At 51.0% G+C, this 17,782-nt stretch overlaps 1 protein-coding gene across 2 annotated transcripts; it reads left to right on the top strand.

Annotated features, from left to right (window-relative positions):
• Positions 1-515: 515 nt before the first annotated feature.
• On the top strand, positions 516-14,121 carry RHBDD2 (rhomboid domain containing 2). 2 transcript variants are annotated; one of them, XM_058710161.1, is made up of 5 exons: positions 634-771; positions 2,315-2,440; positions 2,788-3,195; positions 10,224-10,374; positions 13,134-14,121. In XM_058710161.1, the coding sequence occupies exons 3-5, from the start codon at positions 3,033-3,035 to the stop codon at positions 13,489-13,491; spliced, it is 672 nt and encodes a 223-aa protein (XP_058566144.1). In that variant the 5' UTR covers positions 634-771; positions 2,315-2,440; positions 2,788-3,032; the 3' UTR covers positions 13,492-14,121. The 2 variants fall into 2 exon arrangements, with proteins under 2 accessions (XP_058566142.1, XP_058566144.1); XM_058710159.1 differs by lacking the exon at positions 2,315-2,440 and having other exon boundaries at positions 516-771.
• The last annotated feature ends 3,661 nt before the right edge of the window (positions 14,122-17,782 follow it).

The following is a 17,782-nucleotide window of genomic DNA, read 5'->3' as shown; positions in this document are numbered from 1 at the left end:
AATAGACCTGAAGGTTAAGGTGTTTATATTACATTCTAACGCTTCCAACGTCATCTCCTGCCCCTTCCTCTCCAATCCAGCCACTGAAAGCCGCCCCGGCTGTACTCCCAGCCAATTATGGGCCTAGTAGTGGGAGGATCTGAGTTCGAATTCTGTCGGCTACTCAACTGAATTGCTCAGGGCCCTCCTTAGACCTCAGTTTCCTCATCGGTATAATGAGGATAATAAGCACAGATAAGGCAGGTGCATGTGTGTGCGTGTGTGCGTGTGAGTGAAAGAGCTCTGTAAACCGCAAGACACTGTAATCATTGAGGCGATGGAATTCAAACCCGCGTCCCCCAATTGGTCCCGGCAGGGCACCTGCGCGGGCCCCAGGGTTGCACGCCAGAGGGCGCTGCTCCGACTCTCGGCGGCCAGCGCGCGCGGGAGGCTGGCGGCGCGAGCGGATTGGACAGCTCGACGCGGGGCGGGGCCGTGAGGAGGCGGGGCTTCCGGCCACCGCCGCCGCTGTTGCCAGGGGAGACAGCCGCAGGGAGGCGGAAGGAGCCCAGGACCAGCCGGCGCCGAGGCGTGGCGCAGGCACGATGGCGGCCATGGTGGTCTCGGAGCCCGGGTCTCGGAGCTGGTCCTTGTGTCCCGAGGTGCCATCCGCCACCTTCTTCACCGCGCTGCTCTCGCTGCTGGTGTCCGGGCCCCGCCTGTTCCTGCTGCAGCCGCCCCTGGCGCCCTCGGGCCTCTCGCTGCGGTCCGAGGCCCTGCGCAACTGGCAAGGTGAGCAAGCAGGGGCGGGGCCGGGCCGCGGGGGCCAGCCCTCTTCCTCCCACCTCTCCCGGCGCTCCCAGTACCCGAGCCGCGGGCTACGCCTCCGGCCACTCCATCCGCAGCGTCATTCTCCCCATCCTGTGAACCAGTCCCGTTTCCCGCGTCGTTGCCCCTCCAGAGTCCCATCTTCCCATTTACTCCATCTGTAGTCCTAACCTACCCGAATTTGTTCCCTACCTTGGCGCCACCGGCCTGGTTAAGGCCCCACACCCGTTCGCTAGCAAACCGGCTTCGTTCACCCATTGCTCGCTCTCCGAGGAGAAGGATTGTTTCCTCTCCCTGTCCCGTCGCATACACACCTCCTAACCTCCCCACTGGCAAAAAATGTCTCTCTCGCCTTCATCAGGACACTTAAGCATCCTCTGTGGCCACCCTCTATAAGCGTCCTGGCCTCTTTGGGGTTTAGAACGTCTTCTGCTTACTTGCGTGTATCTTAGGACCTGACTCCCTACTCCCAGCTCATGGGAGGGGGGAGGCATCTTGTACCTTGGGAAAGGTGTTTGTTTTCTCTAGGTGATTGAATATAAACATCCGCTCATGAGAGACATTCGTAGTCTTTGTCTCTTCCCCGTTCTTTTCTGGGGAGGAAAATGGGAAATTTGTATAGCTTTTGTTGTTTTGCAAAGCACACACTCATGAGCTTTAATCTCCATCCTGTGACGTAGGCTTTGTTATTCCCCATTATTTAGGTGAAACAGGCGTCAATAGGGAACCGCAGAGCTATTAAGTCTTGCAATTGAGACAGGAACACGGGTTTTTTATTGTATGATGTTTGGGAACTGGCGCCTTGAAGGTGTATTATGATACCCAAATCATATAGAGTAACTTGTAGAATCTTCACATTTATACTTGGAATTTCAGTTTATACTTGGAATGGTTTCAACAAATCATAAAGTACTCATCAGATCATGAAATTTTATAGAGATGGCCTGAGGTATATGGTTGCCTCCCACCACCACCCTGGATACACAGAGCGCATCCTCAGAGATATTTAAGATGTCAGGGTAAACCGAGCTCCCCCTTTTTCCCTTTAGCTCACAGCTTCTCTGAGTGTGGGGTTCGTGGGCATGTGAGTATCTGACAGATAAGAGACCTTTGAAGTCCTCAGATGTAATGCTATCATTTTAAATGAAGAAACCGAAGCTCGCAGGGCCCATGACTTGACTCAGCTTCAGCCAGCCTGGACATGACCGAGCCAAGATTCCACTTCAAGCCTTTAGGCCTCCAAGGTTATTACTACTGCCTCACCAGTCCCCTCCTTCACTTTAGTGTTTTGGCCTGGGGGGACATAAAAGTACATAAGAAGTGACTGCTTTTAGAAAAATAGGAGTAGTATTCTTTGCTCTCTTACTGCCATAAAGCATTGCTCTACCTGTAAGGTTGGGTACGCACTTTGAAGAAAGATGTCTGAGTTCTATATTTTATTAGTGATAGTTTTATAATCGTTGCAGGTGCAAAATAATTCATGGTCCCTTTTTTCTTCTCTGAACAGCCACTATGGAAGGAGAGGTCAGGATTACAGCCGAGGAGACTGGCACACAGAGTGTTAAGTGATACCCACTCAATCCACCCTGAAGCTGTTACAATTAATTAACCCTCAAACTGCCCGGTGAGATAGGTCAGTATTAAAACCTGAAATAAAAAATTAAAAAGGATTATGAAGCACGTTAACAAATTCCCAGACCATCCCATGCTAAAAAGTGTCATTTTTTCTTCCCCCCACTTGGAAGCCAGTCACAGACTCGCTCCAGGTCTGGGGAAGAGAGCAAGGACTGGATGCCACACTTCTGCTTTGAGTCTTGGGTCCTTCAGTGCTGTCTCCCACTGCCTTTCATGGCTCCTGGCTGATTTGCTCTGGTGCTGACAGCCTGCCACTCCCCCTTCCCGAGGTGGGTTGTAGCCTGGCTTTCCCTCCGGTAGAGCCCCTCGCGGTCAAGCCTCTAACCCTGTCCGTCCCCTCTGCAGTTTACAGGCTGGTGACGTACATCTTTGTCTACGAGAATCCAATCTCCCTGCTCTGCGGTGCTGTCATCATCTGGCGCTTTGCTGGCAATTTCGAGAGAACCGTGGGCACCGTCCGCCATTGCTTCTTCACCGTGATCTTCGCCATCTTCTCTGCTATCATCTTCCTGTCGTTTGAAGCCGTGTCATCGCTTTCGAAGCTGGGGGAGGTGGAGGATGCCAGAGGCTTCACCCCAGTGGCTTTTGCCATGCTGGGCGTCAACTCTGTCCGCTCTCGCATGAGGAGGGCCCTGGTCTTCGGCATGGTTGTGCCCTCGATGCTGGTGCCGTGGCTCCTGCTCTGTGCCTCCTGGCTCATTCCCCAGACCTCCTTCCTCAGTAATGTCTGCGGACTTGGGATTGGGCTGACCTGTATCCTTCGCGGAAGGGGACTGTAGGGTGGTGACATGGCAAGCGGTGAACCACGGTGGAGGGTCTGGGCGGAGGGCGGAGGTAGAGCCGCGGGCTCCGGTGTAGGTAATCCAGGTTTGAACTTCAGCTTTGAAACCCATGTGGTCTTGGGCCGGTCACTTCCCTTCTCTGGGCCAGAATTTTGCCTCCTGGAAAGTGTCAACATAGCTAGCTTTCTTTTCATGCCAGCGTAGCACTGCCAGTTAGTGAAATATTCTGACTTGAGGTTTTTTCATCCTCGTAAATGGAGGCATAGACCCTACGTTTGGCTAGTTATGGCATGAGTTTTCATGGGAAGAATCTGAGATACCCATGAGCTGGAGATGTTCCATGAAAGGAATAGGAAATAGGTTTGTTCGGGTTGGGTTGGGTTGGGTTTAGTCTTTTTGTCAGAAGAAACAATGTTTAAAATTTATTTTTAATGTTCATTTTTGAGAGGGAGAGAGCTCTTTCTCTCTGCATGCATGTCAGGGAGGGGCAGAGAGAAAGACTCACACACACACACACACACACACACACACACACACACACAATCCAAAGCAGGCTCCAGGCTCCAAGCTGTCAGTGCAGAGTTTGACACGGGGCTCGAACTCGTGAACCATGAGATCATGACCTGAGCCGAAGTCGGACGCTTAACTGACTGAGCCATCCAGGCGCCCCCAGTAGAAAATTTTTTAAAGACAGGCAGGGTCCTATGGGTGGTTAAAAACTTAGGATAAGCCTTCCAACCCTTGTATAAATATTCTGGCCGTTGCGGGGGGGGGGGGGGGGGGGGGCATTCTAAAATACAACATGGGTTACCTTTCTTCATTGTTTAAAAAAACATTTTTGGGGGCGCCTAGGTGGCTCGGTCGGTTAAGCGTCCGACTTCGGCTCAGGTCATGATCTCACGGTCCGTGAGTTCGAGCCCCGCGTCGGGCTCTGTGCTGACAGCTCAGAGCCTGGAGCCTGTTTCGGATTCTGTGTCTCCCTCTCTCTGACCCTCCCCTGTTCATGCTCTGTCTTTCTCTGTCTCAAAAATAAACAAACGTTAAAAAAAAATTAAACAAAACAAAACATTTTTTTAAGTGATCTCTATGCCCATCATGAGGCTTGAACTCACAGTCCCGAGATCAAGAGTCTCCTGCTCTACCAGCTGAGGCGCCAGATGCCCCCATGTGGGTTACTTTCTTCAACATTAGAAATGGTTAGTGTTGGAGGTTGAATAAGGTACATTCTTAAGATATTTTTCTTTTCTTTCAGTTTATTTATTTTAAGAGCAAGAGAGTGCTTAAGCAGGGGAGGGACAGAGAGAGAGGGAGAGAGAATCCCAAGCAGCACAGAGCCTGACACGGGGCTCAAACTCATGAACCGTGAGATCATGACCTGAGCCAAAGTCAAGGGTGGTTTGCTTAACCCCCTAAGCCACCCAGGCACCCTCTAAAATCTCTTTCAATGTGTGATTCTATAAGCTATTAGGGTAGGTAAATATATATTGATCACATAGTTCTTATTTATCTTATTTTAAAAATTTAATTCATTTATTTTGAACCTTTTTTTAATTAAAAAAATGTTTTTAATGTTTATTTATTTTTGAGAGAGAGAGAGAACGCAAGCAGGGGAGGGGCAGAGAGAGAGGGAGACACAGGATCCAAAGCAGGCTCCAGGCTCTAAGCTGTCAGCACAGAGCCTGACATAGGGCTCGAACCCATGAACAATGAGATATGACCCGAGCTGAAGTCGGAGGTTTAACCAACTGAGCTACCAGGCGCCCCAGACCTTTTTTTCTAATATGAAAATTTAAAGCTATAAACTCTTCTGTAAGCACTGCTTTAGCTGCATCCCACGAATTTTGATGTTGTCTTTTCATTTTTAATGGGTTAAAAGTATTTTCTAATTTTCTTTGGGATTTTTTCGTAGATCCAAGGGTTATTTACAAGTGAGTTGCTTAATTTCTATGTTTTTGGTGCTTTTTCACATTTCTTTTTGTTGATGATTTCTAATTTCCTTTCAAAAGGTCAGAGCACATTCTTTTGCAGATTGTAGTCCTTTTAAATTATTTTCTGGCTCAGCATTTGATATATCTTGGTGAACGTTCTGTGTGTAAGAAGAATGTGCATTCTGCGGTTGGTGGGTGTAGTGTTCCATTTATGTCCGTTAGGTCAAGGTGTTGGTCTTATTCTAGCCTTCTATACACTTACACTTGTTCTGTCAGTTACTGAAAGGGGACTGTTGAAATCTCCAACTAAAGTTGCGGATTTATCTATTTTTTCCTTGCAATTCTTGTCAGTTTTTGCTTCAAGTGTATCGAAGGTCTTACTGGATGCATACGTATCTAGGATTGTTATGTCATCTTGATGAATTCACCCTTTATCATTGTGAAATGGACGATTTTAGTCTCTGGTAATATTCTTTGTTCCAGAGTCTTTGTTAGCTGATATTACTATGTAATTCTACCTTTCTTTCTTAAAATTAGGATTTATAGGGTATATATATTTCCATCTTTATAGATCTTTTTTAATGTTTATGTATTTTCAAGAAAGAGAGCAAGAGCACGAGTTGGGGGAGGGGCAAAGAGCGAGGGAGACAGGATCTGAAGTGAGCTCCACACTGTCAGTGCAGAGCCAATGTGGGACTCGAACTCACGACCTGAACCAAAACCAAAAGTTGGACATTTCACTGACTGAGCCACCCAGGCACCCCTCCATCTTTATAGTTTTAATATGTTTGTGTCTTTAATTTTTTTTGTTAATGTTTATTTACCTATTTTAGGAAATAGAGATAATGAGCAGGAGGGGGGAGTAGAGAGAGAGGGAGACAGAGAATCTCAAGCAGGCTCCACGCTGTCAGCACAGAGCCGAACGCGGGGCTCAAACCCACACACCGTGAGATCATGACCTGAGCCAAAACCAAGAGTTGGGCGCTTAACCAACTGAGCCACCCAGGTGCCCCTGTGTCTTTAAATTTAACACATATTTCTTGGGGTTCCTGGGTGGCTCGGTTGGTTAAGCACCCAACTGTTAAAAAAAAACTCTTTTTTTTAAGTTTATTTATTTTCAGAGAGACAGTGCAAGCAGGAGAGGAGCAAAGAAAGAGGAAGACAGAATCCCAAGCAGGCTCTGTATTGTCAGCACAGAGCCCATGCAGTGCTCAAACTCAACCAACTGTGAGATCATGACCTGAGCTGAAATCAAGAGTTGGACGCTTGACTGGCTGAACCATCCAGGTGCCCCATATACCCAACTCTTGATTTTGATTCAGGTTATGATCTCATGTTGCTCATGGTTCATGGGATCCAGCTCTGTGTTGGACTCTGTGCTGATAGCACAGAAACTGCTTGGGATTCTCTCTCTCTCTCTGTCTCTCTCTCTGTCTCTCCCCCCCATGCTCTCTTTCAAAACAAATAAACATTAAAAAAAATAAAAATAAAACATGTTTCTTATAGATAGCATATAGTTGGTTCTCCAGTCTATCTCTGCCTTTTAAATGGTACATTTAGCTCATGTGCATTTAGTATAATTATTGATATGGTTGGGGTTAAGTCTGCCTGCTTGCTTTTTGTTTTTTCTTTGTCCCAAATGTTCTTCGTGCCTTTTTTTTCCTCTTTTCCTAACTTCAACAGAATAATTTTTTTGGTATCTCATATTTAAAGATAGACTCTTATGGGTTTGCTGTGTTTGCTATTAACTATACCTCTTTGTCTTATTTTTTAGTGGTTGCTGTAGAGTTTACAATATACATTTTTAATTTATCACAGACTACTTACAGATTATATACCACGTTGTATGTAACTGAAGAATCTCACGGAATTGTGTTTCTGTTTTCCTTCTTTTCATTCTTTGTGTTGTTATTGTCCTACGTTTTATTTCTACTGTTGTCATACGTGTTATAAACTTCACAATACATTGCTATTACTTTAAAAAAATTTTTTTAAGATGTGCATTTTTTAATGTTTATTTATTTTTGAGAGAGAGTGCAAACAGGGGAGGGGCAGAGAGAGAGGGAGACACAGAATCTGAAGCAGCCTCCAGCTCTGAGCTGTCAACACAGAGCCCAGCGCAGGTCTTGAACTCATGAACCATGAGATCAGGACCTGAGCTAAAGTTGGACGCTTAACAACTGAGCCACCCATACCCCTACATTGCTATTACTTTTGTTTCAAACAGTCAGTTATATATTTTTTAATTTAAAAAAGCAGCGTTTACCCACATACTTGCCATTTCTAATTTTCTTCATTCTTTTGTGTGGATCCAAGTTTCCATCTGGTATCATTTTTCTTTTGCCTGAAGAACCTCCCTTCATACCCATACCCCCCAGTAGGTACACTGGTGACAAATTCTCTCAGCTTTCAGTGCTCTGAAATTGCCTTTATTTCACCACATACAGAATTCTGGCCTTCTCTGATCTTCTTTCACTTTTAAAGATGTCATTGCATTACTCCTGGTTTATATTCTTTTATCATGAGGAGGCAGTAATCATTTTTATTGTTTTCCCTATATAATTCGTTGTTTTCCTCTGGCTTCTTTCACAGTTTTTTATCATTGGTTTTCAGCTGTTTAATTATCATGTACCTTTGGAGCGATTTTCTTTGTTTTCCTTGCTTGTAGTTGGTCATTGGATCTTGGATCTGTGAGTTTACAGTTTTCATACAAGTCTAAAAAAATTATCCTCGTTATGTCTCCAAGTATTTTTTTCTCTTCTACTTTCCCCACTTCTTCCAGGGTGCCAATTAAACATATGTTAGACTACTTAGTATTGTTCAGTGGGTCCCTGAGGCTCTGTTTATTTTGTATTTTTTTTAGCTTTCTTCCCCCTCTCCATTTCAGTTTGGATATTTTCTATTCCATTGCCTTCCAGCTGGGTGATCTCTTTTTCTTCAGTGTGTGCCCAGCTGTTAAACCCATCTGCTTGGGTTTTTTCCCCCTCATGTTGTATATTTCAGCTCAGGAGGTTCTTTTTTTTATATATATATAGTTTTCATTTCCATATTGGGATTCTTCATCTGTTCCTTCATTGTGTTTTCCTTTAAACCCTTCATATACTTCCGTATAGTGGCTGTTTGTAAAATAGCTATTTATAGTAGCTATTTTAAAACATTTTGTCTGTTAACACCATCATGTCTGTCATTTCTGGATCTGTTTTTGACAGATTTTCCTGCTGATAATGGACCCACTTTCTTGCTTCTTCACGCGTCTCGTAATCTTTTAGTTTATACTAGACACTGCGAATGCTGTGGTATCCAGGGCCGAGTTGTGGTTTTTTTTCTTTTTTTTTTAACAAGTGTTGATTTTTTTCCTGATAGGCAGTTCATTTATTTGGCAAGGCATTACCTTTTTGGGAGTCTCGTCTGAATGCCCTGGTGTCAGCGAGGTCTCTTTCCCCTGTGTGGTTAGAACTCGAGCATGTCCCTGCCCCCTGTGAGCTCCCTGTTGCTAAGCGAACAGCTCCCGGAGAGTTGTTCCCTCAGTAGCTCAGTAGCTGTTCTTCGCCTGGCTTGAGGCGTCTTAGCCTGTGGGTGTGCACATTGGCATTCAGCCAAAGACTCGGGGAACCCCATGCATGTTTCTGGAGCTCCTTCCCAGAGCACCTCCCTTCTCTCCATTACTCTGATCTGGAAATCCCAGGCCCTTTTTCCTCTCTGAATTCTTTATCTATCTCTTCAATTCAGGAAAAAAAAAAAAAAAAAAAAAAAAAAAATGCTCTTCTCTGCTTGGATTCCCCTTCGGATGCTGTAGTTTGGAAAGTGCCTCCAGGCTGAAAGCCAGTTCCATCTTGAGGCTCACTTAATTGTTTCCCTTTTCGTAGGTATCACAGTCTGGCAGTGTTTGCCACTCAAAGTCTGAAGGCAAGTGTGTAAAATGTTGTATCCTGGCTCACAGTTATCTATGGTGGGAGGACCAGTCTGGCATTAGGACTTCCGCAGAGTCAGAGGCAGAACAGACCTTTGAGGTCATTCTGAAGTCATCAGCCGCGACAACTTTGAACTCCTTCACAGCATCGGTTAATGCTGGAACTCAGCATTTGGAGATGTACTCCTCCCTGAAAGAATTTAGTAACACGCAGGGGGCATTTTTGGTTGTCACAAAGACTAGGTGCTACTGCCCCTTAGTCGCTGGTGGCCGGAGCTGCCAAGGGAAACAGTCGAGCCCCACAAAGAACTGTCTTGCTCACATTCCAGCAAGGAGCGCTGGCTTGAGGAACGTTCTCGGTGCTTCCTTACAGCCTTCCCTCCATCCCCACCCCCTCCCGGCTACTGCTGCTCCCCACTTAGGGTTCAGCATGCATGTCACTTCCTAGAGAAAGTCGTCTTGATCTCCCTAGACTAGCTTAGGGTCCTCAGCCTGGTCTTCCGGATAATCCCTTTCTTATCCCTACTGACCCTACCCTAGTGACTTACCCCTTGCCTGGCACTCCTCATTTCTTAGTTCCTGGAAGTAACAGATGTTCAGTAAACATTTGCCAAAAAGATGGATGGGTGGACAGACGGACAAAAGCTGAGTCTTTATGACTGCCTAGGCAGTGGTGGGTTGACACGGGCCAGACGGCCAGAGTGCCGTCACACCACTTGTTTGGGGCGGTGACGGTGTGGGGGAAATTGCTGCCGAAGAGGCCCATGTGAAGCTCACTTGGTCACGTTGAGGCAAGGTGCCTTCTGTTTGGGGACAAAGTACAAGATGTCAGTCCTCCCAGAGGGTGCTGGGACAGCCTCCTGCCTCATCCCACTGCAGGCACAGAGGCGTGTGCAGGAATGACAGGGCTCAAGGGATGGGCTGGGTGAGGTATCGGCACCGATCTGGCCCCCCACCCCCTGCCTCCCCCGACGGTTGGTTCATGTTCCCTCTGAGGTGCAGGGAATAGAAACTCAACTCTTGGTCTCCCGGAGCTCAGGCTGGTGGCAGAATGAGCGCTAATCCCCCTGCAGAATAAACGTGGGAACCTGTACTCTGTGAGGAGTGTCCGGCCCGCCTCCCTCGAGCTGCCTCCAATTTCACTTAATATGTCGACCTCAGATGGCCTCACCTACTGCTACTCCATCGACCTCTCAGAGCGAGTGGCCCTGAAGCTCGACCAGAAGTTCCCCTTCAGCCTGATGAGGAGGATTTCGGTGTTCAAGTACATCTCGGGCTCTTCAGCCGAAAGAAGGGCAGCCCACAGCCGGAAGTAAGTTACAGAATTCTTGGAGCTTATTCTTGAAGCAATTCCAGGGCTTGTAGAGAGAGTGTGGCTGGCTCAGTATCATGGGAGAAAGGGCCAGGGTGTGGGCAGATCCGGGCCCAGAACACGCGTGCACAAATGTCGTCTGAGCACTCGGGACTCTGGCCAGCCGGAATGGGAAAAGCCTTCATACGTCATCCTGACTGACTTGTGACAGACTGTGGGAGGGAGTGGCCCCATCTAGCGTTGTCACCAGCCTTCCGCACTGACGAGCACCCTGCACAGGTCCAGCCGGGCCCTGGCAGGGAGCCCTGGTAAGAAGCAGACAGTCCACACACAGCTGACGAGGTGGCTTGGACGTGAAACAGCACAGGGCCTGAGAGGCAGAGTTTTCTTGGCCACCCGGCAGGAGGTGAGGTTTCCAGTCTTCTGGTCCAGGCTCACTTCACGGAAGGTGCCAGGCAAGCCGCCCAGGCCCATGTAGTCTCACTCCTTCCTACCAGAGAAGAGGACCAAGGAGTTCGAGAGTCTTTCTCTAGGTGTCAGGGGGATAGGAGAGCCCAGTCTCGAGCTAAGGTCGCTTCTTCCAGGCCCAATTCACCCCCTTTCCACTGTTCCCCACTTCTGGCCTGTGGCTGCCTCCATGCTTAGACTTTACCATGTAGGAAGTTTTCTTCCCTTCAGTGGTCTCCCCAAAGGAAGCGACTCACTGTGAAGTTCAGATGCTTTGCCAATGGCCCTTTTCTACCTTCAACCAGCTGTGGAATAGATTCTGTGCTCTGGCCCGACCTAGATGCAGGGTTTCGGTTGACTTGGAAGCTGCTCTTTGTAGCTGATTTCAGGAGGTGGATGCCCCTGGCCTTCACCAGCTCAGGGCCCTTTGGCCATTTCCTAAAAAAGGGGACATTGGCAGGGGAGGGCACTGCTGGGGAGTACTGGGAAAACTAGAAATGCGCATGCACCCAGTTTGCTTCAGGCAGGTGATCCCTGGGGTCTAAATGTGGGGGAGACTGTTGAAATTTAGGTGTATTGTGGCTTGTAGGCTTTTCATTGTTGTTCTCATAAACTCGAGAGGGGACTTAAGGGGCCTTTGGGTGCAGACTTGCACCCTGCGAAGGAACCCTCCTTTCAGACAGCTGAGGGCGGTCACCCGGCATGAACTTACACCCCCCTCCCAGCTGGGAGCTCATCATGAATGAGAAAGTTCTCCCATGCTGAAGCGCAGCTGCCTTTCTGTAACTGGGACACTTGGGTGGTACATCTGATTCTGTTTCATCACGGCAGACAGATCCGGGTCAGGGAGGTGATGATCCCCCAGTTCTTTCCGCGTTCCTCACATGGCATGGCATACGGTTCCTCGTTATCCTGGCCTGGTACAGGCACCCGGGACAGAAAGTGATGTTTCAGATGGCCTGACGGGGACACTGGCATGACAACATGTGTGTTTGTCTTGGCAGTTACGCGGTCTGGACAACTTTGCGTCCTTGGAGGCTCTTGCAGAACTTCTGGTGGCCCAAATCCTCTGTTCTTTTTTTTTTTTTTTTTTTTTTTATTTTAACGTTATATTTATTTTCGAGACAGGGAGCATGAACAGGGGAGGGTCAGAGAGAGGGAGACACAGAATCCGAAACAGGCTCCAGGCTCTGAGCTGTCAGCACAGGGCCCGACGCGGGGCTCGAACTCACGGACCGCGAGATCGTGACCTGAGCCGAAGTCGGCCGCTTAACCGACCGAGCCACCCAGGCGCCCCCCCAAATCTTCTATATTCTTAAGAGTCCCAGAAGTGCCATTAAGTGCTTTGTTCCTGTACTTAAACTGCTGATTTGTAAAATCAGGTTCTTTTTAAAAATTTTTTTGATGTTTATTTTTGAGAGAGAGAGAGCGTGTGCAAGCAGTGTAGGAGCAGAGAGGGAGACAGACAGAATCTGAAGCAGGTTCTAGGCCCCGAGCCGTCAGCACAGAGTCTGACGCAGGGCTCGAACTTACAAACCATGAGATCGTGACCTGAGCCAAAGTCACATACTTAACTGATTGAGCCATCCAGGCACCCCATAAAATCAAGTTCTAACTGAAATATCTACAGATTCAGTGCAATCATCCACCACAAACATCAGTGGTATCGGCCATCATTGTCCACATTTGGAAGTGCGCCAAAGTTCAGGCTGTGTCTCCATTCGTGGTCCCAGCCACGTGGTCTGTGGTGGGGTCTTTAATCTCTGCATGGGCAGCTCCAGACATCTGGCTCGATGGTTCCTGCCGGCCGGAACTTTGAGCTATGAGTCTTCATTCCTGAAGCCACAGGTAGAAAACCTCACAGCAGACAGGGCCTGGGCCCGAGCCCTGTGTTACCCATTAGAGCCCTTCTGCCCTTCCTCCCTTAGAGGTTGGTCTATTCTCTTTGGGTGCAATTGCTGAGCCAGCCACAGGCACACTGATGGCCATGATCCGGTCCCACCTTCATCTCATCTGGGTGGCAAAGTCTGTGAGCGGTTCCCCCTCAGGTGGCCTTAGGAGCTCAGCGTCCCTTCATCCTACAGGCTCACTGCAGGCCTGTGAATGGGCGCTTCCCTCTCAGGGCATTTCCTGGCCGGCTGAGATTAACCTTCCTCCCCACTTGGTGCTCAGAGCTAGTTATAGAAAATGGCCAAAGCATGTTGTCCTATAAAGCCGTACGGTGATCCCAAGCTTTTCTCATGTACGATGATAGCTGGGGGGGCCTTGGCATCACCATGGGAATGACCGTTTTCTCTCTTGTTCCTTTCCAGGCTGAACCCTGTGCCCGGCTCCTACCCCACGCAGAGTGGCCACCCTCACCTGTCCCCGAGCCACCCTGTCGCCCAGATGCAGCATGCCAGTGGCCAGAAACTAGCCCCCTGGCCAGCCTGCGCTCCTGGGCACATGCCCAGCCTGCCTCCATACCAGCCGGCCTCCGGCCTGTGTTACGTACAGAACCATTTTGGCACAACCCCTAACTCCTCCCGTGTCTACCCGGCTACCGCGGGTGCCTCCCTGGGGGTCCAGCCCCCCACCCCTCTCAACTGCCCTGGCACTGTGTATTCTGGGGCCCTGGCCGCTCCAGCAGCTGCGGGCTCCAAGGAGTGCTCAAGGGTCCTGATCCCCTGATAGAGAATCTCTAGGGAAGTTCTCTCCCATCTTGCCTTTCTGAAGAAGGTCCTCTCCGAGCTGAGCTAAGATTTTCTTGACAAAAAATTATTTATCAAACACCTCTACGTGCCAGGCTCTGTGTCGAGTATTTTGATATATATCCTATTTCAACCCCGTTCATCCTCACAACTTTGTGAAGTGCGATTTAGCGTCACCAGTTTACAGACCTGGAGGGCGAGATGCTCTGCAGCCACATGAAGTCACGTAGTTTTCGTAGTGGCACATCCGGGCTTCTGGGCTCCGGGCCGGGGCCCCTCCCACCTGCCGCCCTGCCTCCCTGCCTCCCAGAGAAGGCCTGGGAGGTGAGGGTCGGCAGCGACTGCCAGCGGCCAATCCTAACTCTGCGTTTCCTCCCTGTGTGTGTGGTGCTCTTGGTTCCAGTGCCCGCTTGTCTGTGTCTACTCTTCGGGAGCTCCCAGCTGCCCTGCCGGGCAGTCCCCGAGCCCGTGTAGTATTTCTCCCCTGCAGTGGCCCAGCCCCCGCCCCGGCCTTGTGCCCAGGGGCGGTGAGGTGGGGCCGCGTGAGCCACAGCAGAATGCTGATGGATCCATAGTGTTGATTACCTTTGTATAAAGAAACAACCTCCAACCTGCCGGTGGTGTGTGGTCTCTTTGTGGTCTGGCCGGGGCCGGAGAGAGCAGAGCTGGGCAGCGGAGGAGGGGGGTGTGATGGTGAAGAGGAGAGGTGGATCTGGGTTGAGCGGGGCAGACGACCTACACGCGGTGGGGACCCGACGTGGCCGGGGTGTGGGGAGCCGGGGAGGGGCAGCAAAGGTGGTGGGGTAGCCGGAGGCGGAATCGGGCAGCTCGGACAACCGCGAGCTTGGCAATGGCAGGAAGCCACCGTGCCCCTAGGGAGCAGCTGCAGGCTGGGACCAACAAGGAGGGCTGCCTGGCAGGACCTCCTCCGAGGGGTGAGGCGGACACTGGCTGCACTGGCATGCGAAGCCAGAGGCCTGAGAAGAGGCCAGCTCCTCTGCCCATTGTCTCATGTACCGTCAGGGCTTCCCACGGACTAGATTAGCCAGAACCCACCGGCGAGCAAGCCCAGGAAATGGAGTTTGCAGGGGTCTGTCCCTCTCATGGAAGGCAGGACAAGGACAGGGCTGTGCCTGAGCCCGGAGGCGCCTGCCCAACCTGAGGGCCGTGGCTTCTGATCCATCGGCTGGAGCTCCTCCCGGTGGTCAAGAAAGCACGCCAACTGGCAGGTGTGTTCATAGATTTTACAATGCGTGGCCTTCATTTATTCCAGGAGCTGAATGGCCTGCTCTGTGCCGGCTTTTTAATGGGTCCTGGGTATGAGAAGTGGATAAGGCACACCCACAAGTCCGCCCAGCCGTGGGGGCCAGGCAGTGACAGGCACACCCTGGGTGGCCTGCCCTGGGTGAGGGGGTGGGGGACAGACTGTGAAGAAGGTTTCACTGGCTGAGCAGTTGGGTGTCTAGACCACAGCTGAGAGTTGTCTGCAAGCATAGAGCGAGTCTGGCAGGGCCCGGCCTGGGGCCTCTGTTCAAGCACCTGGGGCACCAGTCCCACGGTGTCACTCGGTGAGTGAAGTCTTCTGTGTGTCTCTGCAAACGTTTCCCCGACACTCCAGTTCCAGGCCTTTGTCCAGAAGCAGGTACGAGGACCACGTGTTCCCGGTGTGACAGGGCCACATCCCTTGTGTCCGGCTTACTACGTGGACTGGCTGGTCATCGCTGTGGGGGCTGTGGGGATGATCAGGCTGACGGGCCCTGTCACAGGTCCCTGAGTAGCACGGCTGGAGGGGACTCAGAGGTCATTCAGTCCCATCACCTCTTCCACTGCTACGTTTGCCAGGAGGCAGCGTGGGTCCAGCAGGACAGCCAGCAGCAGCCCCCAACCCGGGCCCCTGTAACAACCACTGCTCTGAGACGGATTCTGCCAAGTCCGTGTGATCCCTGGGCTTCCGTTGGTCTGGCTGCAGCTCATTTTCTAGGGCCTGGCGGGGATCCCAAGCCCCCTCCCCATGTACCTGCTGAATCTGCCACTAGTGTGTCCCCTGTCCATGAACACTGAGTGTGTGCTAAGTCTCTGGCTGGGACGAGAGACTGAGATAAAGGCGAGTCCACAGGACGCATGGGGCTGGCGCTCAATAAATATTTGCTGAATATCTAGATAGGTGAGCAGGTGATCCCTGCCCTTTGGAAGCTCGGGGGTGGGAGGGATGGCCAAATACGGAATTGAAATTCAGCAATGCTTTTCACGCACTCGTTGGGAGGCCTCCTGACCAGCCTGGAGAGCTGGAAACCGGTTGGATGCCAGGCACACACCCTTCCATAGAGAGAGAGGGAAGGAGAGAGGCGTTAACCACGGCTGTCTGTCGCATTCAGCTTCAGAGAAAGCCATTATTCCGTGCTCGTTAGAGACTGCTCTTGTCTCCCCAGGCGAGGCAGGACTCACTGCTGCCAGAGAAGCTTCTAGATGTTGTCTAGTTGCCCTGCTTTGTCAGCAGGGGGAGGGGGCCTCTACAAACATCCCTGGGCTGGGCTCCCCAGGTTGGGGGTCCAGAAGGGAAAGACTGGCTCCTATCCTATGAGGGAATCAGATTCACAGATACGCCCCACCTTGCGAGGCTTCCTTCTGTCACACACCTGTTCTTTCCTTAGTTCTTCCGTGTAGTGAACGCTGAGAGCAACCGCTGAGTTCCAGGCCTGTGCTAGGCTCTGGGGACACGGAGATGGAAGAGGACCAGTCCTGCCTTCGATGCGCTCACAGTTGGTTAAAGGAGACCTGCCCAAGGGCAGGGGCCAGGTGGATAGAGGGCGGACAGCCTGAACAAAGACCGGAAGGGGAGAGTCCAGGAGCCGGGAGAGGGGAGGCATGTGAGTATGGGGGCCGGGAGGGTGCGTGGGAAAGAAGATGGTTGCAGCAGCCCAAGCTGGAAGTGGTGAGAGCGGCCCGAGGGAGAAACGCAGCCTAGCACACACAGCGTCTTTCTGGGGTTACACAGCTTTCCCACTTGAAGCCTGGTGCTCCTGCCCTGCCCGAAGGTACCTGTTCACTCCCAGTGAGCAGGGTGGGGAGCGGCCCATAGTAGGGTTGGAAGCAGGACAATCCTAGAGGATGAGGTTCCCCCAAGCATGGAATGTGGGGGGAGAGCGGGGGAGGGAGAGCTGGCCTCCGAGTTGGGTGCTGGACTTCGGACTCTTGAGACCCGCAGGGGCACCACCCAGAAGTCCATCCCAGGATGCTTCCTGAGTCTGACCTGCTGGTCCATGCCTGGACAACTGCCAGCTCTGAGAGCGATACCCCAGCCCCGACCTGAAGCCTAGAACCTCAAGGATGTCCGTGCCATCTCCAGAGCTTGGGCCACCTGAGACCTTGCTCCAGGGTCCTGTTTTGAGCCTAGAGCCCCTCCTCCAAGAAATATCTCCAAAGGCTTGCCTGTGCAACCCTGCCCTTGAACCACGGTCAGGTCACATCCTGAGGCTGCCTCCTTAATGGAACCACTTCTCCTGGGGGCCTAGCTACAGCCCCGCCGGGAGCCAATGGCCAGGCGGGCTACCCACAGAGGTGGCACTGGGACAGTTCAGGCCTCCGTGGTGCACAGGGCAGTTGGCCCGTGTGTGCGCGCACACACACACACGGCTCCTACACAGGAACACGTAAACACAGATGTGACATTTTGAACTCACATATCTGGGCTCTCACCACACATCGAGTTCAAACCGGTAGGTACCCACCTGCAAAAACCCATATGTGGTTAAGGCACACGCCTACATGTATTCATACCTGTCCGTGCACAGATTCATGTACAAGCTGACCTGTGCACGGGTGCGTGCTGTGTATACACGCTCACATACGTGTTCCTTCGCAGGTGGGGGCCGCCTAATCCTCTCCCTCTCCCCTGCACCTTGCCCAATCTGACCCCAGCCTACCACTCCAATCTTCTCTCCCACCACCTCCCTGCCTTTGCCCCACACACCGTGCTGCTGGCACTGTGTGAATTGATCAGACAGCTGACAGGAAGCATCTTAAAATTGAGCAAAATCTTCAGAAACAGTCATGGCCTTTTGTGGCTTGTGATGAGCAGGGTAACAGGAAAGCCCTCTGGGCCCAAACCTCCCCTGCCATGTGCCTGTCACACACTGCCTGCAATTCTGCCATCAGAGGCCCATTCCTGTGAATTAGGCCTCATCAAGGTTCATCACTGAGGGAACACTGGAGAAGACCGTGAGTCCAGCCCTCACGCTGCATGCAGGAATGTGAGGCCCAGAGAGGGGAAT

The sequence above is a fragment of the Neofelis nebulosa genome, chromosome 18 (genome assembly GCF_028018385.1).
Source record: "Neofelis nebulosa isolate mNeoNeb1 chromosome 18, mNeoNeb1.pri, whole genome shotgun sequence".
NCBI lineage: Eukaryota > Metazoa > Chordata > Mammalia > Carnivora > Felidae > Neofelis > Neofelis nebulosa.
Note: the sequence above shows the minus strand (reverse complement) of the source record. Positions and strands in the feature narration are given on the sequence as shown.

Excerpts from the sequence above, each read along its gene's own strand:
- RHBDD2 (XM_058710159.1), top strand. The coding sequence starts at position 585 with ATGGCGGCCATGGTGGTCTCGGAGCCCGGGTCTCGGAGCTGGTCCTTG. Across the intron at positions 3,196-10,223 it reads ACTTGGGATTGGGCTGACCT|ATGGCCTCACCTACTGCTAC; the intron begins GTATCCTTCGCG and ends TGTCGACCTCAG. Across the intron at positions 10,375-13,133 it reads AGGGCAGCCCACAGCCGGAA|GCTGAACCCTGTGCCCGGCT; the intron begins GTAAGTTACAGA and ends GTTCCTTTCCAG.